Below are 25,003 nucleotides of genomic sequence, written 5' to 3' on the forward strand. Positions count from 1 at the left end.
AGATATCAGGAAGTTGAAGATGCAGGGTTCGGCAAGTCGACAGCTAATTCGACGCGTACCAACACTACTCCGCTCCTCGTCACCTCAACCTTCACGACCTACATGCCCGGCCTGCGCTTTTCTCCACACTAGATGTTACGCCTTCGCTACTCGACCACAACGGCCAAGAAAGATCCTCTCCGAATTCTCATCTGTCCCCAAAAGGGATCCAGGACCTTCCTCATCCGTGAGCAGTCTCCGCCTTCTTAGCTCTCTCTTTCGAATTGTCCCAACTCACTTGAGGTTGTTTCGACAGGCTACCTCATCTTCAAACAGCTCGTCAACCGATTCACTCCTTCGCTCGCGTTTCCTATTCCTATTCCCTACACGCTCTGCTCCGTCCTCTCCACAACTGGACGTGCAACAAGTCATACAGATTGCTTACCCCTTGATATTCCGTCGAGGTTTACGAGAGCTGCTCGATCCTCAGCTAGTCAGAATATCGAATCTGATATCTGACTTCGTCTCTTCCCCGTCAGCGGGAAACCTCTCAGATGAAGACAGACGGTTGATCATCAGTCTATTGGGCCATAGCTTCTTACGAGTCATGGGGGAAAATAAGGACTTGTTCAGCGCGGAAGAGAAGATAAGGGTCGCCGACAATTACTCAAATTTCCTCGTATCGGAGATTGGACGATTGAACGAAGATGTGCAGCGGTTGGAAAGCTTGCAAAGCCGTTTTGAAGACGGCCTAGCGAGACTTGCCAAGACTGCTAAAGCCTGTGTCGAACTGTTCGCATCTGTCGTGGCGATCTGGACGATACTGCGGGTTAAGCTTGGGTATACCGAAGCCGTTAAATCCACCTTTATCTGGCCTCCGCTCGAGAAGGTCCAGCAACATGTGCAGAAGGCTGCTCAAAGACTTGGAGAAGAACCCGATGACTATCTAGAAGGGATATCTTCCCTTGTCCGACCCAACGGGAGGAGATTACCACGTACGACGGAGGCTCTGGAGAAAGAGTTGACAACGTTGCGAATGACGGGAGATGTTGATGGTCTGATAAAGCTATGGACCAGTGTCAGAGATCGGTTGGCCAGCTCGACGACCGATGATGTGCAAGCAGAGCCTATGCTCGATCCTAAACCGGACATTCGATACGCCGTTCTTGCCCTTTTCCTGCGAGCGTTCAAGAGATCATCAATCAGCAATGCCCGGACCGCAGCTGGAAAGTCGCTTGACGTATTCGCCGACCAGGTACTGGCTCTCTGTCCCCGACCTTTACCGCGAGCGATAGCTTATGCACTCATGGCGCTTCGAGCACGACCGAACGATAATGCATTCCGAAGTGGTCAAGAAGTGGAATCACTGGACTATGTGGATGACCAAGGATTGCACGACGTTGGCGCTCTGGAAAATCTGAAAGCGACATGGAAGGAGATTGGGGAGAGAGACGTGAAACTTTACATGATGTATATCGAGGGACTAGGTAGATGGGGCGATCTGGACGGTTTACAAATGGCATGGAATGAGCTGGTGCAGGACATCAAATGTAGAGAGCTGTACTACGCGGAAGAGGCGAAAGGTGAGCGAACACCCTTATCATGGCGAACAAGGTCGCGAGCTCTGCTGAATAGTCTTCCTTGCTCGGCAGGTAACCCTTCGGCGCCGTTCCCGCCTATACAAGCTCTGAATCACATGATCTCTGCAGCTCTCCTTGTCCCGTCCACTGGACCTGCGGTAGCCATTAACCTATTCGAGCAAGCCTCACAGCCTGCCTCCTCCGTCCCTTGCAATCTTATCACCATCAACACGATGCTACGACACCACGCTCGTCAAGCTGACTTGCAAGGCATGACTTCGTTATTTGCCCTTGCTGACAAGCTTAATCTCAAACCCGATGTCGTCACGTACACCACTCTCATCCAAGGTCTACTTCGAGCCGGTCGGATCGATCTTGCCAAGTCGACCCTGAGCACCATGCATTCTCAAGGCATCTCACCGAACGAAAGGATGTGTTCCATGTTGATTGCCGATCTGGCCAAATCCGGCACCAAAATCGGACTTCAACATGCGGAAGATCTGCTCAAACTCATGCTTCACAAAGGGATGAAAACGAACGAAGTCACTTGGACTGCTTTAATTGCTGGATATTTCAATGGTGGCTGGGAGAAAGACGGTTGGGATACGATTAACAGGATGACGAGAACGGGCTTGAGATTGAACAGGGTTGGTTATAATGTGCTTTTCAGGCAGGCCAGGGGGTTGGATATCATGGCGCTGTGGAGGAGAATGGAGAGGGATGGAGTGACACCGAACAGCGATTCGTATCTGCTTGTACTAACACACTTGGTGAAAGGGGAGAGATGGCACGAGGTGGCTGAGGTGATGGGGGAAATGAAGAAAAGGGGGTTCAGACCGGAAAAGGGAGCGTTGAGTAGACTTGTAGGTAATATCAAGGCGAGGGGATGAGGTCGTCCAGATCAATCACATGTGGCCCTTTTGGTATGCACGCAATGATATGACATGAACATGAGGTGACGAGCTGCTGAACATCTTTGCTCTCGATGTGTAAATTTAGCCGTTTTCGACGGCTAAGCCATACTTCCACTCATCTCTTCCTCCCGCCTCTGCTTCATGTTCGCTATTACCTTCTATCCATCGACTGACACCTTCTTAAAGTCTATCAGGACAACCCAAAGAAAGGCCGACTCAAGCTACCAATCTTCTGATATCGAGCGAAGCCTATTCATATTGTCAGCGATCGGCCCTAGCACGATAGTGGGCCCAGTGACAATTTCGCACGTCCATTTTTGTGTCACTGAACTGCAAACGTGTGTACAAGAGTCAAGACGGTCAATCACTCACCCCAATAAGCCAATTGTCTACCGTACCACTTTGCGAAGAACGGTATTATGATGATGGAAACAACCACTTCCATCTGCCGTAAGGATTCCTCCCACTCTTCTTGGATCATCGCTTCCATCTCCGCTTCCGTGTCGTCTGAGCCTTCTGATGAGGAGTCATCCGACGTGTCAATGGACGAAGGGTAAGAATGAAGGGATGAAGTCGATGGGGATGGGGATGGGGAGGAGTGGGTTTGAGATTGTGAAGGGAATGGGATCGGCATGTCGTTTCTGTTTTGAGCTCCAGAGGTCTGTTCTGAGATCAGACGACGGTGAGATTGTGTGATATATGATGTTGATGATCGGTCGTGGAATGATATGTGTTGGTCGATGACGGATGACAGCAGAGGATAGATTGAGATGAGACGAGTTGATACTACTGTTCGTCACCAAATGAATCTTCCTGATCGAATACGAATGCGGAGTCCCACTGTATTTGTGCCCTCTTGCCCTTTCTTTCAATCCACCATATCTCTGTTGCGCCCGAGGTAGTTGACACCAATCTCATACTGCACCTATATATATCACATCGCTTCTGATCCCAGAGCATACCTCACCAATGTCGCCTGCGTCGCCTCATTTCATATCCTGATCCGCATTGCATTGCACCTCCGGCGCCTCCTTCCTCCCTCGTCCGCTAGCCCCTTCGGTCATTGCCTCTTGACTCGATGCCGACGTCTCATCGATATCCACCGGGGGTAAATCCCTACGCTCCATCTTCATCATCCTCGAGCAGACCTCAGCAGCTGAAGACTTCACGACCGAGTTTCTCAAGATCCTCAGCAGTTGCTCAACACCATCATCAGCCCAAGGTCTTGTTGGAAGATGCGGAAATAGAGGAATTCGCACCTCCAGAATGGCGGACTGTTCTAAACTCGAGAGCTGATTTAGGTGAGCATATGTGCTCACGCGCACTTGCATCGGAGGGACTTTGATGGGTCCATCTCCGCTCCATATTCACAGCTGATCCTGATGGAATCCGCTTAGGCTTTCCCGATTTCTACGCTTCCAGACCTGGATTCGACCAACCGGAAGACGTACTGACAGAGGAGAATGTCAAGAACGGGTTTTCGGGAAAGAGCTTTGTCGCCGTGGGGGTGAGTGACCCTCAGCCTTGGGACCACCGTGACTTTACCGAGAGCTCATCGTGAGCTCATCGTGACAACGCGAGCAGGCGGAGGTGTTCTCTATGCATGGACCAATTCATCAACACCTCACTTCGGGTGGACTGAACATGCTCATGCAGCTTGGAAAGGAGGTGATTGAGAAACGGCAGGATGCTATGCCCCAGATTGGGTATGTTGGACCTTTGGATATGACATCGGACTACTTACACGATGTCTTCTGGTAGCGAACGATCCTTCCGCATTCCCGTACGAGTGACGTACAACGACACGAAACGTCTTCAATTCTTGTCAGACCTCGCCAATCCCTCAGTGCCCTTACATCAACTCATGCGCACTCCCGTACCGCACGGGTTCAAAGGAGTTGAATTGCTTGACACTATGTTTTCCCCGGCTGCTGGATCTACCGCAGGTCACAGTCGGACATCTAGTGGCGGTGCGAGGATTTCTGCGGATCCCATACCTATCGAGAGGGCACTTTGGTTCATCAGAGTGCTCGGAGCAAACGAAATCACCGCACATAGAAGTAGGACGACCCAGCCTGCTGTCACATCGGTGCAAGCACCCTCTCCTGCTGCTGCCACCCCTTCTTCGACGACAACCGTGGCCGCTGCACCGGCATTACCAGTCTCAAGTAACGATTGGTACACGCAAGAGTTCACGAACATTTTCATTTCCTGGTTACGAGCGCAGCTTACCCAGCTAGCTCTGCCCAATACGACAAAAGGGGTCGTCAGACCAGGAGCACCCTCAGTGAAGACTGGGACAGGTGTCCTTAGCGATGAGAAGGCGAGGGCCAGGTGGCTTTCGAAGTGGGATTACAGGTGCGTCTGCCTTACTTCATACTCAAGCAGGTTGCCTAACGGATCAAACAGTACTCGACTCATGCGAGAGCTGCACACTCGTCATTTACTCTCCTCCAGATTGATGAGCGGCTGGATGGCAGATTACCTGTCTCATACCAATCTCGCGCAGCTTGGCTTCCTCACTCAGCTGATTGGTGAATACCTGCAAGACATGACGAATCATCAATGCAACGCTAGGCATTGCGTCAGAGCAGCTTGTGAAAGGTTGAAAGAGCTACGAGTATCGCCCGCTGCGTCGACCTTGTCAAAAGTGGAGGCGATGCTTGTATCCATCATCAAAGTGAGTTGTCTTAGAGATGGGAGAGGAAGTATTCACTCATCGAGCCCACTCAGTCACTGTACGATGCCAATCCGGACGTGCTGCTTAGCCCTACAACATTCAGAACCCACTCAGACATCCTCGCTACACTTGTTCCCACTGCAACGACACTGTGGGAAGACTTGCGACATCGTAATGAAAGACTCTGGTTCAAGCCTACTGTCAATGAGCGCTCGTCTAGTCCTAGAAGACAGCAGATGGAGGAGATTCAGGTGAGTAGGGAGCGGGATAGTTGCAATTAGAGCTGATTGTACGTGCAGAAACTCGATTCGATCAACGAGGACACCAACATGCTCGAGCTCACACGATCATATTTCGACGGTGCTTCTGCAGCAACGACTACGACGCTCGACATGGTCAAACTGGAAGAGAAGATCTTCATTTTGGTGAATTGGGCAATGGGCTTGTTCCAATTGGGTAGTCATCGGCCGTATGCTGTGTACACGTTACTCAAGCACTGGCACGACCACCACGAGCAACATCAATCGCAACAGGCACGACCTCGAATCATCAACCTTTTCGACATCCTGTATAAATGGCTGGACACCTCAGCTGCCTCTCACAAGGAGGAAAACATCCAAGCTGTTGGAATCACATTCGGCGAGCTGACCAGGCGAGGTCTCTTTTCATACGGTCGGTATCTCCAGACTCTGATTGCGAAGGGTCAAACGGCGAGAAGTTTCCGGCCTGGTCAAAGCAGATCACATCATCTGGATTTGTTGCGTGCAATGCCCATATTCGTCGAGGCGAAGGATCTTGTCCAACAAAGACGCATAGCGCTCTGTGGGGACGACGCGGAGTCGAGAACTAGGGAAGATGCCGAAGAGGACGCGATCATCCAACTATTCAAGGAGGAGGTTCAAGAATATGTGCCCGAGATTTTTGGATACAGTGAGTGTACTGATCGATTTCGTCACTGATGTCTACCAGAACAATATGGACGTAGCGCCGCGCTGAGAGACTCAGTCGACTATCGCCTCTCTTCGACAAGTCAGATGACGAGATACCTGTACGTGAAAGCGCGTTTTTGGGTTGCTCCAGCTGCGACCGCTAGGCTGAAGAGGTAAGTCTCGGTTATTGATGCAAAAATGACCAAGCTGACATTTCATGTAGGCGAGGATCGATCCCACCGATGGATGCCTCTACCTTTTCAAGGGTTACCCAAGTCTTTCGCATGAGTCGTGGACACGCCACAATAGCAGATGTAGGTGTCAGCGAATGATGACATAAGCTCACTGTAAACAGTTTATTCTTCGCGCTTTGCAGGATTCGGATGACGAGGACATTCTCGATATCATAATCGACATCATACGGCGAGACGCAGATGTCTGGACTGCGATGGATATGTGGTTACGATTTGGAGACAAATTATTGGATCGTTACCACTCTATTGAAAAGAAGGGTCGTGAACATCCAAGATTACTGGAATTGTTGCGAATACTCGCTCAGAAAGGTCGCCTGCACGCAGATGAAGAAGATGAGATCAAGCATCTGCCGACAAAGATCGCAAAGGTGAGTTGCTAAGCTTCTCGGTTGCTTTGCTCGCCTCGCTCACCTCGTAACCAGTCTCCGATCGCGGAAGCTATGGGCAAATTGGACATCAGCGAGAGTCTACCTTCCCTGCAACAAGCACTGTCTAGTGGAAAAGAGGAAATAGTACTGGGAATAGCACCTAGATTATTCACTCGCCACGGTCCTTTCTCTATATGGGCGCCAACGTGGTGGGCGACCGTCGTCGATGCAGTTCAACGGGCTGGTGCGCCTGAACCTCAGAGGATTGCTCTATTGCAGCCGGTGATCAGTCACATCACAGCCGTCGTCAAGCAGGCGGACGGCGCGCTGGACCCTGTTATAGCCTCGTGGCTGGAGACTCTCACTGCTCATGGCCTGGTAGACTTGCTTGGCAAACGAAATGGTGGATCTTTATCTACAATCATCCTAGAGCTGATTGCTCGTCGTCACTTGTCTACGGTGACGATTTTGGAGAAGTTGTGCTTCCCCTTGTGGAAATATGCCTCAGCAATAGCACTGCCCCCGAGACGACGACTATCAGGTAAACAAGTACAGGCTGTCATATCCAGTGTCGACATCGCTGCCCAACTCTTGGTGTCGCCGCCCCTGGTTCCGTCCTTGCCGCCGACCACGCTCGCCCAATCGCTGGTCATTCAAGCAAGTCGGCAATCCGTCTCACAAGGGCCGAACGTCCAGCTCTTGATCCGACATCTGCCTCTCCTGGTTGTTTTGGAGAAGAGTTGTCTTCTACCAGAAGTGACCACAACTCGAATAACAAGCATGTTGCAGTGCCTTGCGATGACGGCAGACTTCAAGACGGCCGCCTTCAGAAATCTGAATATTCTCAAGGACGCTTTCTTGGCCACAGATTGGAGTAGGCCAGGAATGGATCCTGCTCTGGAGGAAGGCATGGTCGACACCCTCAAGTTGATCATGTCCGAGAAAGCACCAGGTCAGTTGGCATGATGACTCCGCTCGACAGAACATCCCAGCCTTTACTGGTCCAGGGGCTGCCCATTCAGCCGGGCTGCCGTGGGAGATTTCTGTCACCCACCTCCTGTCACCTACCTCACTACTGCACGCTCCACATCTTTCTTGGCTGATACATTTTCCAAATGCAGGCTCTTCCCCAATCGCAAATACCCGGCTACCTACATTCGACACTTCTGCTCGGTTCAGTGCCTGGAGGTGGACTAGAATTGTACTGGAAATGAGAGTCGAATTCAAAGGTCTCGCCACTCGGATCGCCAATCAGGACGACATGGTAGAAGCAAGACAGACATTGAATAAATTAGTTCATGCTACGCTTGATCGGGAGACTACCGTGGACGATACGGATCTACTTTGTGAAGCGTTTCGAGGCATGGACCTGGTGGTCACTCAAGAGGTGAGCTTCGCAGTGCGGACCATGACAGGCGAGGCGTTCAGTCCCACTGACCATTACCATATTAGATCTTGGCCGCAGGGATGGAGCGCCTTGGAAATTTGTTGAGCCTGGCGATCTCCGCGGAAACCCAATATCAACTTGAAGCGGCTGGCCGATCAATTGAACAGGTCCTGCGCATTTTAGATAGCACAAATCAACACTCTTCCTTACCTGTGTCCGACCACTCAGTGCTTGGCGCCAGGCACAACCTCCTGGATCTCCTTGCTCTGGCTTTGCAGTCGGTTGAGCGGCAGATGTCGACAGACTCCGAAATGGTCTTGCATCACGAGATATCGCCACCGCAGCCCGATCACCTGCTCAGATTGGTCCTGAGCCTGTTAAGATTCACTTTAGGAATCGCTACGGCGGATACAATGTCGCCGACGATGCCGAAACCGAACTTTCCTCATTTGGCTCTATGCTACTTCAGGACTGTGATGGTTAGTAGTGGGACACGTTTTTCATCCAGGTGGATACTGATCATGAAGCTTAGGTCTGTCATGAATATCTTGAGGGTGATTCGGCTCAAATGATGGCCGACATGCTAGCCTACATCATTGATGGTGGGTGAATTGTTGTGGGAAGCTGTCTGACAACGTAGCAACTCCACCTCAGTCCCGACTCGCTTGTCAGATCGCTCTCCTAGGGGAGATCACGCCCCCCTCAGTGCAGACCATTCTGTCGTCCTTGCCCTTGCTCGCCAACCCGCTACCCTATCTTTCTCCGGTACGACGGAACGTGTCTCTGCTCGGGCCCCACATTGTCGATGATAGCGCCGCCGATTCTGCTTTGCCTCTCGACGATCGACGATGGGAATTGTTCGAATATATGGCGCCTCCGCCGCGAAAGCTCAAGCACCAGGATCTGCATCTTGCCAGTACCCCTATCAAAGACACGTCCTCGATTCCCATGACGTTGTTCGACCCAAAAATCACGAGAGACGCGATACCCGGACTAGCAGAGAAATACAACACCCATCCTGCCGTTGCAGGGGAAGACGACAATGAAGATGATCTCTCGGATCATCCGTGGGAAGAGTATGCTTCCGAGCGAAATCTGGGAGATGGACTGGCGGGCGAGCCGACTTATGCGAGGCAAATGATCACGTCGATGTTCTCGACCTCCTCGGGGGAGATGGAAGATGAAGATTCTTCTATGTATGATGCGATTTCGCACCAAAAATCGGCAGGCACCTCGAATGCAGACTCGCCCGTATCGACCAGACCGAGGAGAGCAAGTACACGCATAGCCCATCACGGCTCTGGAGTAGGCTTAGGTTCGAGAGGATCGGGATCGAATAAGGATCCGATTGCTATCGAAGATGAAGATGATGGTGAAAGTGAAGACGAGCCAGAGGAGCTTGTAGCGCCACCTCCAGCTAGTAAGAAGCCTCGGACCGGAAGCAAAACGACGACAACGACGACGGCGGGGAGAGCAACGACGGGAGGAAAGGCCCCAGCGAGAAAGACGACGAGTGGGAAGACGGTCAGCAGGAAAGGTACGGGAGGAAAGGGAGTAAGAGGAGGTAAAGCACCTAGAGGTGGAGGCGCGGGAGGTGGAGGGGGAAGGAGAAAATCTGTCGCGGAGTGACGATATGTATGCCTCAAGATGTGTAGTCTCATCCTTGTATTTGACGAAGCATACTGCGATCATCATGATGTACTGTATGCATAGGACACTGTAACATATCATCGAATGATTTCGGCATGGAATGGCAGACTTCCAGGACAGCATGGATGTTGCCACTCGTTGCGAAGTCCCTTTAGTACGCGCCACTCACTCGCTGGTGGACGCGTTCAGTCATTGGTGTGATGTTTGCGACGCGTCAGGATTATGACTTTTCTGTCTCTCGTCCATTTTTCATCTTCAGATACTTCGATACGAATGATCACACCTACAAGATTGCATCCAGAGTCGATCAAGTGTTATCCGAAGAGCTCAATACGATGCCTACCGCTGTTAGTCAAGCAAAGGAAAGGGCAAATCCCAACCATGGTGAGTTGCACCGGTCATCAGACAGCCACTACGTGCTTGCACTTGCGTACTGTATCATGTCGACGACCTGTCATGGTCGTGCAATCAGAACACCACTGTAACTCCTGACGGCCATCTGTAATACTTGCATGTCGACCGTTACTTATGAACCTGTTTGTCCCACGCAGAGGAACACCAATACCTCGATCTCATCTCCCGTATAATCAGCACCGGTCAAGCACGACCCGATCGGACGGGGACCGGTACGCTTGCCCTATTCGCTCCTCCGTCACTCCGATTCTCACTTGCCAATTCCACCTTGCCATTACTCACCACCAAACGAGTCTTCCTCCGCGGTGTCATCGCCGAGTTACTATGGTTCGTCGCCGGATCGACGGACGCGAAACTCCTCTCGGAGCAAGGCGTCAACATCTGGGATGGGAACGGGTCCAAGGAATTTCTCGAGAAGGTCGGATTGGGACATCGTAGGGAGGGGGATCTAGGCCCGGTGTATGGATTTCAATGGAGACATTTCGGAGCGGAATATACGGATGCGGACGGGGATTACGAGGGGAAGGGAGTGGATCAGCTGAAAGAGGTCATTTGGAAGATTAAGAATAATCCGATGGACAGGAGGATAGTGTTGAGTGCTTGGAATCCGAAAGGTGAGTGAGGGTCGGCAGACGGTGTTTCAAGCTGTGGTATATGTGAGATGAAGAGCAAAGGGACCATGAGCATGGAGATGTGATTTGGGACTCTCTCTCCGCACAATCAATTTTCTCTGTCTCTTGCTCGCATCACACGTCCCGAAAGACCCCCACATCGTGCATTGCTAGCCCCACTAACACCTCGGCATCCAGACCTCCCACTCATGGCCCTCCCGCCCTGCCACATGTTCTGTCAATTTTTCGTCACGCTACCCGACCCCGTGCCCGAAGGGACTGTCCAGACCCACAAACCCAAACTCTCTTGTCTGATGTATCAACGCTCGTGTGATCTCGGCCTCGGGATCCCGTTCAACATCGCGTCCTATTCCTTGCTCACACACATGATCGCCCTCGTCACCGATACCGAGCCTCACGACTTCATCTTGCAGATGGGCGATGCCCATGTTTATAGAGATCATGTGGAACCGCTCAAGACGCAACTGGAGAGAGAACCGAGGGAGTTCCCGAAGTTGGTTTGGAAGAGAAGTAAGGAGGAAATAGGGGACATCGATGGGTTCAAACTGGAGGATTTTGGCGTGGAAGGATACAAGCCTTGGGGGAAGATCGAGATGAAGATGTCGGTGAGTGAAGTCGGTTCCTCAATCCGGTCTGAAAGGACGAATCGATGTCTTGTCCCGACGACTACCTGTTTGTCGCAACGAAAAAAGCCCGCTGATGTGAAACAATTCGTCCAGGCGTAGGCTCGACCGATTCAGTGGCTATGCTTTCGAAGGCGTTTTCATCAGATACCCTCATCTCAATGGCCGAAGCTTTTGTTATACACCTGTGCTGTTTGGCAATCTGCATCATTCTGCCAAGCATGCGTTGTTTTGATATATACAACAACAAAAGCGAATATACCAGTAATGCACGTTCTGCCATGTCATCGTGCTTCCCACTTTCAATAGAGCCTGCTATTCTCGCCCTACTTTCTTGAAGCAGGTCGTACTGGCGGCAACATTGAGATCCTCTCCGAAGAGTACGATTTCATCCTGTATGGCGTGGATTCGACGATCAGCTTTTCGATTCCCGCCTTTTGGCCCGTTTCCTCACTCACAGTTGTCTGATAGTCGAGACAATGTCCGCTGAAGCGTCCGTCCTCATTAGCATTCTGGAGGAACATAAGAGCCAGATTAAACAGCAAGCGACCTGACTCACTAGCTTGTCTCTGATTTTCCGCTTCAAACTCGTACCTCTTTTGCGCTCCTTCCCTCCATACATTGATCTTAAATCCCCCCGCTCTTCCAGTAAGCTTGCAAGAAGCTACCAAAGTGATGTGGAACGAGGTCGTTTTCATCGAGTCGAAGAATGCTCTTGATTCAGACGGCATTATCTGAAGCAAGTCTGAGCGACCAATCATTCATTCGTTTCCGGAGAGAATGAACTTACATGAATATAATCACCGTCGATGGCCAGTACGCGCTCATGGCGACCAATAGCAATCTTCCTTTGCACTGTGAATTTCTTCAGTGTATGATGGTGTCAGCTAAAACTCCTCAGTAGTCGGACATCAAGCTCACCTTGTAAGTTTGGGAGAAATCCGCCAGACCAGGACCGAAACGTTGTATAGGTGCTGGTTCCGATTGTCTTTTGAAGATGGAAGCTGTTGTCATAACATATTAGCATGGTTCCGAATTACCTGACGGTACTGTTGACCACCCACCGCTTGGATCTCCCCCTCGTCGATCATCGATGCGTAAACCATGTTCTACAGCCCACTGCCTTCTGACCAATGCCAGGTCCGTTCTCCCTTCTAGACTGGCTACCGTCCTATCTAGGGGTAACGCCAGAGTGTGATCCGCGAGACATAAGACCCAGTCTGTCGCTGGCATTTGTAGTCTCTTCTTCTTGCATAGGACCTCCGTCAGATCGGCGATGTACATGTCCGAAGGGCTGCAAAATGTCGCTGAGCTCATATCACTTTCCATACAAGAAGTAGGAGACTTACACGTTGATCGTCGTAGTGAAGTGCACATCTGCGCTTGCGGTCACGCGAACCTTTAATCTCACGACATCACTGCTAGTCGAGCTGAGACCCATACTGCCCTTCATAGCTGTAGAGCTCAAACCAGGACCAGTGAATGAACCCAAAGGTGTATGTTCCGATGACGAGAAAGATGAAGCAGTGCTGCTGCTTCCCCCTCCGCCTGCTGCAGGAATGCTCAGGTTGGCGCGGTTGCCGCCATTTGGCACCGCTGCTGGTCTAAATGGTTTGGGCGCGGCGAGGGTCCGTGAGGATCGACGGATGATTTGTGAAGCTTTCGCAGCATTTTGACGTACTGATCAATCAGAAACGAGGGCTAGTCAGCGACTTGTGACGGAAAGACCAACCTGAGGGTACTTACTTTGCGTTTCCGTAGCTTCGACAATGGCAAATTGCCCGTACGAGAACTTCGAAATCTGACTGTCCCGATCGAGGGCTGAGATACAACCTAGTCAGTATTTCGTGTACAACGACGTGATCATTACACCGACACGGCCGCAGAACTCACGCGGGAAGTCCTCATCTACTTCACCATCATCTTCAACAATCCTCAAACCCCACCCCACTGTAGTCCAGCTCTCGTCGCTTTCCATTGCACTCAGCAGCGGCAATCTCCCTTCTTCCCAATACTTGTATAATCCATACCCAGTGACCTCTTCCACCGTTGCATCCTTTCTGACTCTACCGACGATTGGCTCGGTTGGTTTTGTTGAGTGAGGGAAGTAGAGTTCGAGAGGAACAGAGGGAAGATTGGGCGGTGCAGCGACAGTAGCATACAGTGAAAAGAACGGGTTGACAGGCACGTTCGATATTGGAGGTGAGGAGTCGGATGAGGAGCTGGAAACCAGATGTGGGACATACTTATGCAACGCCGCTGTCAGTGCTGAAGGTTTCGGAGGAACAGTACTGAGTGTGACGGGCGCAAAATCGAGTTGCACGCCTTCGAAAGTGTCGGTCGACACGCGTCTGCTGTCAGGAATGGCGCTGGCTTCCCGTTGTCCTTGAGCTCTCGCATGACCTGCTCCTTCCGCTTCTTCCTCTTCGTCGACATCACTTCCCTCGTCGACCAATGTACCAGCCATCCCATCGATCTCGCCGTTGGTAACGCCGAGATCACTCGGTCCTCCCAAGCCGACTGTACTATCGTCTATCTCGTACCCGGCACTAGGGGTTACCTGTGCTGCCAGATCCGTATCTTCATTGGATATAACACTGCTGCTGAGGGCTTTTTCCAGCAGACTGACTCCAGCTCCCACGCCCAAACCCCTACCAGAGGTCAACATACTCGTCCCTGTCATTATTGAAGTGGACGCGGCTGCTGGACGGAGTCCGAGATGCACAGGTGCTGGAGCTGAGTCCGCACGAGGTCGGCCAGAAGGTGAAAAGAAACCATTGTCCATCGTTGGAGTGCGAGTTGTCGGCGTCTTCTCCTTGCCGGGAGATAGAGGCGTACTGGTCACTGATGATGATGAGTTTGCCCGATGAGCATTTCTTGCGGCTTGAGTTCGTCGATTCTCCCCTGCTTGTGTAGTTCGTCCAGATACTCTCATCCCTGCTCCCCCAGACCGTCCAGGTCCCATGATCGTCTGAGTGTAATTCAGACCACCAGCTCCTGCCCCCGATCCTAGTCTGTCTCTTCCATTCATCCTAGCTGACCGGAACCCATCGCTGCCCGACAAAAAAGAGGGCTCAGGCGGTGGTGAGTCCAACGCACGCTTGATCTCGGGCCATCTGTCAATGTCAGAAAGACCTGACGCGTTGATATAAGGATTTAGGGCGAAGGCTGGATCGAGTGAAATGATACGTGGTGACAAGGGATCATCGGTCGTTCGAAGGGAGGACAATCGGATGGCCTGAAGTATATAGCTACAGGTGGATCAGCGGGGGAAGGGCCACAGGAGGAGAATGGAAAAACCTACTTGACATCCGAGATCATAGCCATTTTGGGTACGGTATCCGGGGGATCATCGCTCGACGGGTGCTTTGAGTTGCTGACCGTGGGACCTTACCAGCCTGGGTGCGATCCAAACCGAATGATGACTATGTGTGAAGTGTGACGACGATTGAAAAGTGAAAGAAGATCTGTCTTGTGCGCTCTATCATTATTGTTGTTGTCGCTGCGGTTTGCTATAGACGCCGTCTACAAAGTCACGTGGAGACCCCGCAAGCGTTTAAATGGAGGGAGTGGATATGATCGGTCACATTGTCTTTCACGTGGTTGGGAATCAATAATATTTCAGAATTCTGGCCGTGTACAACTTTTTGAAAGGGAAAATGATATCTTGTCTTGCATTCACATCACAACAATAAAAAGGAAGGGGCAGCACACCTGCCAACATGTCGGGTACGCTGATCTCATCCCTCGTATGGATTCCCCGAGGTAAAGCAGCTCTGCAATCGAAAAAATACGCCATCGACGAGGATGAGCTCGAACGAGTTGGTAAACTTGGAGGTCCGGGTGTGTTAGAGAAGCTGAGAGAGGAAATGGACGAGATGGATGTAGGTGAGGGAGATTGGGAAGAGTGAGTCCGACTTTCTCCAGATGAACATATAATATGGGTATCGGGTCGAGTCACTCAGCTGACTCAAATGGTGTGCCTCAGCGTCGACGGTGAAGGTAGCAACGACGAAGGAAGTGATGAAGAATCGGTGACGGCAGATGCAGCGGACGATGAAGATGTCAACATGGACGAGGACCCTAAACCTACCGCACCATCAGATCCCAACGACCTTTCAGCATTCAAAATGGACGAATATGACCAGGAGGAATCCAAGGGTGTGGGTGAGTGCTTTTCGGGATTGACCATACGAGCATTATCGTGCTCACGCATGACACCTTTCTGATAGCTATGGGAGCATTTGCCAACGTTAAGGGTTTGACATTCTACCGAGACAACAACGAGGACCCATATATCACCCTAAAAGAGGTGAGTTGACCACTTTGTGCGCGGAGAGGGAACCGTTCTGACCAGTATGTTTCTCATAGGACGACGACGAGCTTGAACGAGAAGAGCTTGCTTTGTTACCAACCGACTCTATGATCGTCAGCGCACGAACCACGTCTGATCTGTCTTCCCTCGACTTTCACGTCTACTCCGACCCGGACGAGAGTCTCTACGCACACCACGATCTCATGCTCCCAACTTTTCCTCTGTGTGTCGAATGGCTCGACTTCCCTTCCGGCCCTTCCTCCTCTGGCTCCGCTGGATCAGGAAGCTACGTCGCCGTTGGAAGCTTCGATCCATCCATCGAGATCTGGGATGCCGATATGGTTGATGGGCTATATCCTCAAGCTATATTGGGCCCATCCCCATCATGGGAGAAGCCTGAGGCCAAACCTTTAGGAACGGGTAAGAAGAAGAGAAAGCAACTAGTTCAACCCGCTGCAAACGAAAAATATCATGTCCAACCTGTTCTTTCGCTTTCGTGGAACCCAAACCATCGAAACCTCTTATTATCAGGATCAGCGGATGGAACTATAAAACTTTGGGACTTGACACAGGAATCGCCAATGCCGGCGTTGAGAAGTTGGGACAAGGTTCACGGTGGGGAGAAAGTCCAAGCGGTAGAATGGAACAAGTCTACAACAGCAGGATTAGACAAGGCTGTCTTGAGTGCTGGCTGGGACAGAACAGTCAAGGTCTGGGATACTAGGGCCGTTGACGATGCTATAGGCGCCAAAGTGGCCAGTGAAGTCGAGTGTGTTCGATGGGATCCGTGGGAGCCGACTTCGTTCTTTGTGAGTCATGAGTGCGCGTCGCAAACAAGTATGGTACTGACAATCATCTAGGTGTCTCTTGAGAATGGTCTTGTCCTTGCATACGATTCCCGAACACTTTCAACCTCGAAATCTGGCTCTTTGGCACCAGCTCAAGCCAAATACACGCTGTCCGCCCACGACGGTGCCGCTTCAGCACTCGACATCAACCCGCATATCCGAGGGTGTATCGCTACAGGAGGCATGGACAAGATGGTCAAGGTGTGGAACATCCTTGATGAGGAGACGGAGGGTGTCAAGGGACGAAAGAGGGAGATCAGCTTGGCTACTTCTCGTGATCTCGGTTTGGTGAGCCTTTCCCCCACATGTGGTGATTGCTTGACACCGTAGCGAACAACAGATTGCTGATATGGTGACGACAATAGGGTAAAATCTTCACAGCGAGATGGTCGCCCGACCCAGAAACTCCACTCGCCATCGCTGCCGCTGGATCCAAAGCGAATATCCAAGTATGGGATGCTGCTTCCAACGCCGGTGCGCGAAAAGCTTTCGGCGAGCGACTCAGAAGACATGGTAGACAACTGGGTGAGATCAAGAAGGGCGGTGGGGTCATTGCTGTTGATGGTGGCGAAGATGATGAGTCAGAGGACGAGGCGTAGGTGGGATATAGACATACTCGATGGCGATACTGTGAGGTGTAGATGGGATGTGCACATGCATTCTGATCGAACGGCTCATCGGGCAATCACCAGCGACGTTTGGTCGCCCTGAGATTGGTGCTGCAATCACTGTCGACCATCAAATTCATTCATCGGCCTTCTCACCGTGAGTATCATCAAGACTGTCTAGTCTACAAAAAGGTCAGCGGCGTCAAGAGCTCGAATCGCTCCCATCATCTCGTGGGCCGGACTACTCTGACTACCTTGACTGCCTGATAGCATCGATATGCTTCTGACGAGTGCTCGCCTTCGAGCGTCCCTCCCGACGTGCTAGACCCCATTGGCGCTTCGCCTGTGCAAGTTTATCTGGGTTGCCTTCATATTCGATTTCTGCCAGTGCCTCATGATACTCAGCCTCAGTGGGGGTGGTGATCGAGACTTGTGCATTAAACAAAGGATGGGTGACCATCACATTTGTTGTCGCCATCTCGTCGGCCGTTGACGGGTACTGTCCAGATAAGAGCAGTCATCCAGTCAACCCTCGGTCTTCCAGCCATGAATGTCTTTTAAACGATACGGCGTACACACCTGGACCTTTGACGGAGGCACTGAGGATAGAGCGATACCGTCACTGTTGGCGTTGGACTTGTCGCCAGCGGAAAGGTTGCTTTTACTCGCTTGAGAAGACATACTGAGCTGCGATTTGCGGTGTCAACATCGGGATGGTGGTTCAAGAAAGTCACTTACCTGGTTCTGCGCTGTTGATCAGATGGGTAGTAATCTGGTAAATACTGTATTTAGTGGGAAAGGTATGAACCATTCATGAAAGATATGACTGAGATTCTCAGCCGGGCTAGCAGTTCTTATACCTTTACCGTGACTGTGGGACAGTTCGCCATGTCTGTCCTACCTTTGTACTGTATGCTCTCATAACCTCGGGCATGCATCATCGGGCCGAGACTAGACACTATAACCTCCGCCTCGGGCAGAAGCGCAGAGTGGACCGAACGAGAAAGCCAGCATAAAGACCTTTTCTCTGCCGATTTGTGACGCAGAGGAAAGTATCTCCCACCGTCAGCCCCAAGAAGACCTTTCACTGTAAGTGGAGCAACGTCATCAAGAGCGGTGTAGCTTCTCGTCAAACAGCTACTGATCCAGTGAAGCACAAAGGACAGACGCGAGTCCCCTTTGTACGAATTGCGTAGCGGTGTACTGTAGCCACAGTATGACGTTGGGTGCGTCACCACGAGAAGGCCTCGTTACAAAAATGTACAAGCAGGCTGTTTTGACATAAGTTAATCGAGGGATAGAAGGTGTAAGCTGACATAACGGGCAAAGCAGGACCCCAAGTGCAGTACGCGACTCGGGGGTGGTTCTTCCCGAAATCCCCAGCGTTAAGTTATGCCACCTGAGGTATGCTTGCCTTTTGCCGATCAGGCTTTCTGTTAGGAGAGTGCAATCCAGGCTACAGTACCTGTCTTTTAGAGCAGTTGGTGGACATCCTACGAATCCCCTCTACCTGCATGCACTGTCACAATACCTTTAGCATGAAAGAAAGATTGATGAAACATTCCTAAGTCCTGCATCTTGAAGGCGCGCCACTTCCTCAGATTATCGCACCCCCTGAGTGTGATTTTTACTGTACTATCCTAGCGTAGGCGCATATTCCACACACCCAAGGAAACTATCCATCAACGATCTTGGGCCGTCTTCCACAGCGTACTCCGTATCATGGTCTGAGTCAGTTCAAACCGCGCTTGGTCTTCCACTTCGGGTCGAACGACTCATAGTATTCACTCAGGGCCTCGTCCTTGGTCTGTTCACCTAGTGTCTTCAGATACTCGAACCACTCGGTAGCTAGATCGTTCCGCACTTGATTCAAGGGGTATTCTGTCCCTCGGACCTTGGCAATCCCTTTGCTAAGAAGCCTTTTGGTTTCCCCAATTTGATCTTCCAGCTGTCATCGTCATCTCATCAGACACCGTTCGCACTAATACAGATGAACAGGTCTGCTCAAGATATCACATACATTTTGGGCTATCTGACCGTGGCTGTAGCTTGAGATCTCGACGGCGCTGGTCAGTAAGGCAGAATTGTGGTATTCCACTTGGCGTTGATCACTTTCACTCAGCCAGAACAGCTGACCCTCTGGGTCTGACTCAAAGCCCCATGATTCTGCCATATCCTCATCCACCGCGAAAGGATTGGTCACGAAACCCTTAGCTATAGCTGGCTCGAGGTCTTCATCCTATCGAAAGGTCTCGTTAGCAGTCCAGTTTCAAGATCTCTAAGTCATCTGGCACATTGATACCGGACCTACCATCAGCCTCGTGTCACGATCGCCTGCGAATGTGGCGGAACTTGCTGTACCAGAGGCAGACGCTCCTTCGAACAAATGCCCAGTCACCATCGTCTCGGACGGCTTCCCTGTCGAAGCACGGCTAGTGGGGCTAGTGGACTTGTCTCTCTTAGTGGACATTGTAATTGGGGGTGCAATTGATTCAGTACGGTTCGGTCTATATTCTAAACGTGGTTTGGGTTGCGGTTCTGGATTGTTTGCAGGAGATGAAGGAGAAATAATGAGGCCAGTCCGTGATCTTATATGCATAACCTGGCTTGGGTTGGAACTTGAACTCGTAAGGGCGATTGGTTACAGCTTATAGTCTCCGAGAACATGGATAAAAGGTCAGCTCGGCTTTAACATGCTGGTCTCGGCGCCGGTTAAGGAAATCCGCAGTACTGCCTTCTTTTGCATACTACCATAATGTGAAACGGGATGAGGCCTTCCAAATGGCCACTGACGATAGATCAGAAAGGATCAGCCAAGCAGTTGGTTGATATTCAATCCTTGAAGCTGTGAGAACGCGTTAGCAGTGAAGTAGCTCGTCCTCTTTTCATGTCACGCCCCTTGATACTATTTTTGCTGTGAAGGGGACGGGTAACCCCAATCACAAACGGACGCCACAACTGACAGTGAGCGCATCGTGCAGTACTGATGACCTTTGAACCAATAGGTTGGAGGTAATGTACCTGACAAAGCTCTAGCCGTCTTGACGGGGACACTGTACGACAAGGTGTCATCGCACTCCGATCAAATGACTGATGGTACCGCACTCGTACAGTGAGATAGTGATATACACAGAATGCGAGATATGACCTATTCAAGTGTTCGAAGCTGGACATGCTCAGTGCCGTGAAGGAGCGAATATGCATGCTATCCAGTAAAAACGTATTGTGCACACTGCTCTTTGCTTTCCCTGTTCGTGGATCGCTCTCGACACGATACTGTATCCCTTCCTCGCAACTTTTTGCTCGAACCTTTCCAACACCAACCTGGTCACTGGTCTACTGATAGATGAGCTCCTAATGGGCTTTGCTGAACGAACCCATACCTTCTAGTCTCCTCTAAGAGAAAGCTCGGTGATCTCTTGGCGGAATCCGTCGCCAAAATCACTTGCACTGTAAAGGTTGATCCAGGATGTTTTCTCTTCTCCACTCATGTCCTTGAATTGTTTGTTTCTCCTTTCTCCAAAGAACCAGGCCCTGCCATGCGATGCCTGATGGCGGACTGTGCCCATCTGCGTAACAAATGTAACAGATCGTCAATCATTGTGCCGATCTGGCAAGGAATTTGGTGAGCGAGCAGAAGCACCTACGATCGACTGTCTTGCGGTATCGAGGTCGGGATCCTCAAACGGGATCTCGGGCAGATCGACTCTGGACGCTTGCAGACCTGAGAGCAAGCTGGGCCCGTCGTATTGAGTGAACTCCGGCTGGAGGGGGATTCCCTCTGTTTCAGAGTCATTACTGAAAGTGAACGCATCATCGCCCCACTCAGGACTGTCCGGCTCCGGGGTTGGAGATACTGGATCTTCAGCCTGTTACCAAGTTTCTGTTAGGAAGGCAGAATTCAAGTCGCGGAGATAGTACTCACGGCGTCCGCCTGCGACACCTCGGACGGGGATCGAGGAGCAGCAGTCACAGTGCTGCGTGAGCTGGTCCGGGACAAAGCGGATGCGACCGAAGGCGAGCGTTCTCGACCTGCATTTCTCGGAGTATCGGGTGCTTCAGATGGAGACCTACTGTGAGGAGCAGGCGTGCTGGAACGGGAGGATTGTGTACTGTAGCTGGATACGCTACTGGGACTAGACATCGTGTGCTTTGAAACAAGATCTTCAGTCTTCTCCACTCCATTTCAAACCCATGGCACTCACCTGTGATATTTAGCAGAAGTAAGCTGGGTAAGGGGTTCGTGAATTGAATATTACTGAATCAGTGCAGTCTGGGGACTTGATTTAAGAAGAGATATGTCATGTTTATATGCGTCTATCTTCACCAAAAACACGATGACTCCTGTGCGTCATATAGAGATAATATCAGGCCTTCGGACGAACATAGGATCGGCGAAAGATGTCATACGGTGTCGTTATCTTGTCGTCGCAATGGTGGAACAGTCGCCAAGGACGGGGCGTATGGAAGGAGCCTTCATAATGGACAAAGGGAGCATATCCTCTCCTAGGTGACGTGGTAACGCTTTGATACTTGCGTATCTTATGGGAGGTCAGACAGATCCTTTGAATGAGGGGTATCGCTTTTGCAGGAATGACTTCTTCATATGTCAGCTTGCCTTCACTTTGAGGAGTTGTAATCTCTGGCGCAAGTCAACGTGTGACAATCTTGCCTTCTTCGTAAAGTGCTTTCTCCCCGCGACGATGACGTTCAGCACGATCTCGTTGTTTGTAGTCGAGGGATGTCGATGCGGCAAATTCCACCGCCACTTCGGCAAAGACAGTCCCTCGATATCAAGATGTCGAAAACTCATCAATCAGTCTCATTGATCTCGGAGGTAGTCGATGTCTGGCAGCTGTTGTGAGCTCTGGTGTCACAGTCCCGGTTCAAATGATGCTTCGAGATGACCTGCTACCTATATGTAGATGAAGGACATAGTTACCAGTCTTCAGACGGCCGGGGCCTTGGAAAAAGTCCACGTGTAATCACCTCGATCGGGTCTCACCATTTATTAGGTCAGACCTCCACACTGAATCGCACAAAAGTTACCTCGTATGTAATCTGAGCTATTACCTATCTCATCTCATCGTCTCGTCGCTCACCTGCTTGTCGCCATCCGCTCTCGACGATCCTCTGACAGCCCCTCGTTAGACCTAGGGACCATGTCGTCGACTTCTGCCTTAGCTTCGTCTTCCGCATCGTCTCTTGTGGGCGCGTCGTCTTCTTCCTCCATTTCATCTTCATCGCCTTCATCAAGTACTCCACCCTCGACAGCCTCACCACCTCAAAAGAAGAAGCTGGTAGGATGGCAACATTCTGCTGCAGGATCGTGAGTCCATCTCACTCTCTCCTTCACCCCTCAATACCTCGTCGAACGGAATGAAACTGAATGGATGTTCTGATAGGCTCGGAGGAATGACGGGAGCGATCGTCACTTCGCCTTTTGACGTTGTCAAGACTCGACTCCAATCTGATCTGTTTCGTCATTCTGTCCAACCGTTGAAAGACACTGCGAAAGCAGTCACGGCGCGGACAGGGATCAGCGGGACATTATGGCAGTTTGTGGATACTGTCTATCTTATTAGGTCAGCGGTCTTCTTGCCGCGACTGTGGCCATAAGCTGATATGTTGTGTGCTGTCATAGACGGATAGGAGTGGAGGAAGGTTGGAAAGCTTTATATAAAGGTCTGGGACCTTCACTAGTCGGAATCATCCCTGCGAGGTATGTCCATCACCGCAGTATCGCTTCTCACGGTTCAGATATCTCAGGCTGATAGAACACATATGACATCATAGAGCGATCAATTTCTATTTCTACCCAACGTCCAAGGCCTACTTGGCTAAACAGTTCCCGAATGCTCCTACCGAGAAGGCAGGACAGACGGCCGAAGATAGTCCTCTGATCCATCTTTCTGCGGCTGTAATTGCCGGTGAGTTGGATCGGCGTGACCATATTACAGATGGCTGATATCGTGAATGATAAGGTATAATGACTTCGACGGGAACAAATCCTATCTGGGGTGAGACGGTCCATATAGCAGCTCAGTGGACCAATGGCTAACAAAACTGCATTCTAACATCAGTGGTCAAAACCCGTCTACAATTGTCTGCTCGAAAGAAGCCGCCCGGTATCCCTAGCGCATCCATCCCCGCCACGTCCTCTCTCTTACCCAAAACTATTGCCAATTCTGTCGCAGCCCTCGCTCAGTCCACCTCCGCTTCTACCTCTACGGTCGCGACATCAACGGCGGCATCAGCTGCTGCCCCTGCGGCGACGCGAGCCTCTGTGTCGCCTGCTTTGGCCATGACGATGGATATCATCCGTAAAGAAGGGATCGTAGGCTTGTACCGAGGGTTGTCAGCGAGTTATCTCGGTGTGTCCGAGGGAGTGATTCAGTGGGTTCTGTATGAGGTGAGCGTCTCAAAATTCTCAAATTTTGCTCTCAATCGTTGCATTAGCTGACATGCACACATTGCAGCGATTCAAGCGAATCGGCAAAACAACCACGTCCAGTCTGGACCAACAATCCCTCCTATCATACGTCGGATCCATTGTCGGCGCCTCAGGAGGCGCAAAAGCCGTAGCATCTCTGATCACCTACCCTCACGAGGTCATACGGACACGACTGAGACAACCTGCCATCAACGGTGTTGTGAAATACAACGGGCTTCTACAGACTCTGCGACTGGTGATGAAGGAGGAAGGAGTCGCAAGCTTGTACGGCGGATTGACGGCGCATATGTTTAGGGTCGTGCCGAATGCGGCGTGTATGTTCTTGATCTATGAGCTGGTGGCTGGGAAGTTGACTGCGGCGGCGTGAAACGAGGTACAGTGAGTAGAAAGGGGGAAGGCTAGAGTGCAATTTGTGACTCTCGACTATAGTCAGTTAGAAGAAGAGTATTCTCCTCAAATCGTGGTCAGAGGGGGTTCACGAGATTTTAGAAGACACCACTCGATTTAGTAGCAATTGTCATACTTGATTCCGTACATCACAGTCAAATCACCTTTCATACATATGCCCAGCATGGATATACCTGTAGTCGTAGTGACAATCCGCGCCGTGGATATGTCGCGAGTAGCGAGGACAGGATCGGCCAATATCTACTAAACTCAACCATGCCTCATTCCTTCATCTGCGTGAAGCAGTGCCGTCAAGATAAGCCATGCGTTGGCATTTCCTGCCGCATCGAGCAGGATTAGCGACCGAATTGTCAGATGGAGATGACGTGAAGTGGCCTGGCTTGGCAGTCCGTTTGTTGTTGACCATGATTATCGAAAGCCGTGACGACAATCATGATATGCTACGATCTAAATTCCGCCCAATTCCTAGCTTTCGGTGGTTTCTCCCTGTGAGATACGACTTGAGATCAGCCAACCATTCAACGAGATATCGCAAGGCATGGACATACAGGAATTTCGGATCAACAATCACAGTATCGTTGTTATTGGAGGGTGACGATAATAATCGATTGGTCACTTCAATAGCTGGAGCTTGACCGCATCTGTGTTGAAATGGAAATGTCAGCATTTTCCAAATTCAAGTAAGTCGATGTCGCTTCGCGCTATGTGTTTGGGGAGAGAGGTATATAATAGGATGGTGTGAAGACCAAAGGGGACGACGAGATGATACGTACTGCCTGAATATTCTCTCTATAGGCCAACAAGTCACCCGACCGCCAATCGGTGAACACTGGTATTGCTTGATCGTGAACAGCTCACACGGCGATTCTTGAGTATCTCCCAGTGTCGTTTGGGTGTGAGGCGATGCCATGTCTTGCTTCGCTTTGCTTCGTATCGGATAGGATTCACTGACGAACGCAC

At 50.9% G+C, this 25,003-nt stretch overlaps 9 protein-coding genes across 9 annotated transcripts; 5 read left to right on the forward strand and 4 right to left on the reverse strand.

Moving 5' to 3' along the window:
* Window positions 1-19: 19 nt before the first annotated feature.
* Window positions 20-2,449, forward strand: IAR55_005343 (uncharacterized protein; the record flags this gene model as incomplete). The annotated part of the gene is made up of 2 exons (XM_066948435.1): window positions 20-1,562; window positions 1,632-2,449. 2 exons carry the CDS (start codon window positions 20-22, stop codon window positions 2,447-2,449), a joined length of 2,361 nt encoding a protein of 786 aa, XP_066801003.1.
* Window positions 2,450-2,663: 214 nt separating this feature from the next.
* On the reverse strand, window positions 2,664-3,107 carry IAR55_005344 (uncharacterized protein; the record flags this gene model as incomplete). The annotated part of the gene is made up of 2 exons (XM_066948436.1): window positions 2,664-2,722; window positions 2,846-3,107. 2 exons carry the CDS (start codon window positions 3,105-3,107, stop codon window positions 2,664-2,666), a joined length of 321 nt encoding a protein of 106 aa, XP_066801004.1.
* Window positions 3,108-3,551: 444 nt separating this feature from the next.
* Window positions 3,552-9,720, forward strand: IAR55_005345 (uncharacterized protein; the record flags this gene model as incomplete). The annotated part of the gene is made up of 15 exons (XM_066948437.1): window positions 3,552-3,774; window positions 3,871-3,980; window positions 4,058-4,179; window positions 4,235-4,831; window positions 4,883-5,153; window positions 5,207-5,404; window positions 5,453-6,083; window positions 6,159-6,255; window positions 6,306-6,396; window positions 6,459-6,704; window positions 6,759-7,656; window positions 7,826-8,091; window positions 8,157-8,570; window positions 8,624-8,693; window positions 8,777-9,720. The coding sequence occupies 15 exons, from the start codon at window positions 3,552-3,554 to the stop codon at window positions 9,718-9,720; spliced, it is 5,178 nt and encodes a 1,725-aa protein (XP_066801005.1).
* A 356-nt stretch (window positions 9,721-10,076) lies between these two features.
* IAR55_005346 (thymidylate synthase) lies at window positions 10,077-11,512 on the forward strand (the record flags this gene model as incomplete). Its single annotated transcript, XM_066948438.1, has 4 exons — window positions 10,077-10,125; window positions 10,293-10,769; window positions 10,965-11,392; window positions 11,507-11,512. The coding sequence occupies 4 exons, from the start codon at window positions 10,077-10,079 to the stop codon at window positions 11,510-11,512; spliced, it is 960 nt and encodes a 319-aa protein (XP_066801006.1).
* A 224-nt stretch (window positions 11,513-11,736) lies between these two features.
* Window positions 11,737-14,737, reverse strand: IAR55_005347 (uncharacterized protein; the record flags this gene model as incomplete). Its single annotated transcript, XM_066948439.1, has 10 exons — window positions 11,737-11,803; window positions 11,869-11,896; window positions 11,970-12,144; window positions 12,201-12,275; window positions 12,332-12,414; window positions 12,475-12,704; window positions 12,760-13,090; window positions 13,157-13,231; window positions 13,304-14,661; window positions 14,715-14,737. The coding sequence occupies 10 exons, from the start codon at window positions 14,735-14,737 to the stop codon at window positions 11,737-11,739; spliced, it is 2,445 nt and encodes an 814-aa protein (XP_066801007.1).
* Window positions 14,738-15,132: 395 nt separating this feature from the next.
* Window positions 15,133-17,172, forward strand: IAR55_005348 (uncharacterized protein; the record flags this gene model as incomplete). The annotated part of the gene is made up of 6 exons (XM_066948440.1): window positions 15,133-15,317; window positions 15,399-15,577; window positions 15,643-15,722; window positions 15,782-16,534; window positions 16,586-16,861; window positions 16,939-17,172. 6 exons carry the CDS (start codon window positions 15,133-15,135, stop codon window positions 17,170-17,172), a joined length of 1,707 nt encoding a protein of 568 aa, XP_066801008.1.
* A 1,741-nt stretch (window positions 17,173-18,913) lies between these two features.
* On the reverse strand, window positions 18,914-19,651 carry IAR55_005349 (uncharacterized protein; the record flags this gene model as incomplete). Its single annotated transcript, XM_066948441.1, has 3 exons — window positions 18,914-19,129; window positions 19,202-19,420; window positions 19,493-19,651. 3 exons carry the CDS (start codon window positions 19,649-19,651, stop codon window positions 18,914-18,916), a joined length of 594 nt encoding a protein of 197 aa, XP_066801009.1.
* Window positions 19,652-20,567: 916 nt separating this feature from the next.
* Window positions 20,568-21,325, reverse strand: IAR55_005350 (uncharacterized protein; the record flags this gene model as incomplete). Its single annotated transcript, XM_066948442.1, has 3 exons — window positions 20,568-20,750; window positions 20,829-21,050; window positions 21,107-21,325. 3 exons carry the CDS (start codon window positions 21,323-21,325, stop codon window positions 20,568-20,570), a joined length of 624 nt encoding a protein of 207 aa, XP_066801010.1.
* A 1,018-nt stretch (window positions 21,326-22,343) lies between these two features.
* IAR55_005351 (uncharacterized protein) lies at window positions 22,344-24,002 on the forward strand (the record flags this gene model as incomplete). The annotated part of the gene is made up of 7 exons (XM_066948443.1): window positions 22,344-22,510; window positions 22,587-22,766; window positions 22,826-22,903; window positions 22,978-23,111; window positions 23,166-23,201; window positions 23,265-23,593; window positions 23,661-24,002. 7 exons carry the CDS (start codon window positions 22,344-22,346, stop codon window positions 24,000-24,002), a joined length of 1,266 nt encoding a protein of 421 aa, XP_066801011.1.
* Window positions 24,003-25,003: the final 1,001 nt, after the last annotated feature.

This window comes from Kwoniella newhampshirensis, chromosome 11 (assembly GCF_039105145.1).
Source record: "Kwoniella newhampshirensis strain CBS 13917 chromosome 11, whole genome shotgun sequence".
In the NCBI taxonomy this organism is placed as follows: Eukaryota; Fungi; Basidiomycota; class Tremellomycetes; order Tremellales; family Cryptococcaceae; genus Kwoniella; species Kwoniella newhampshirensis.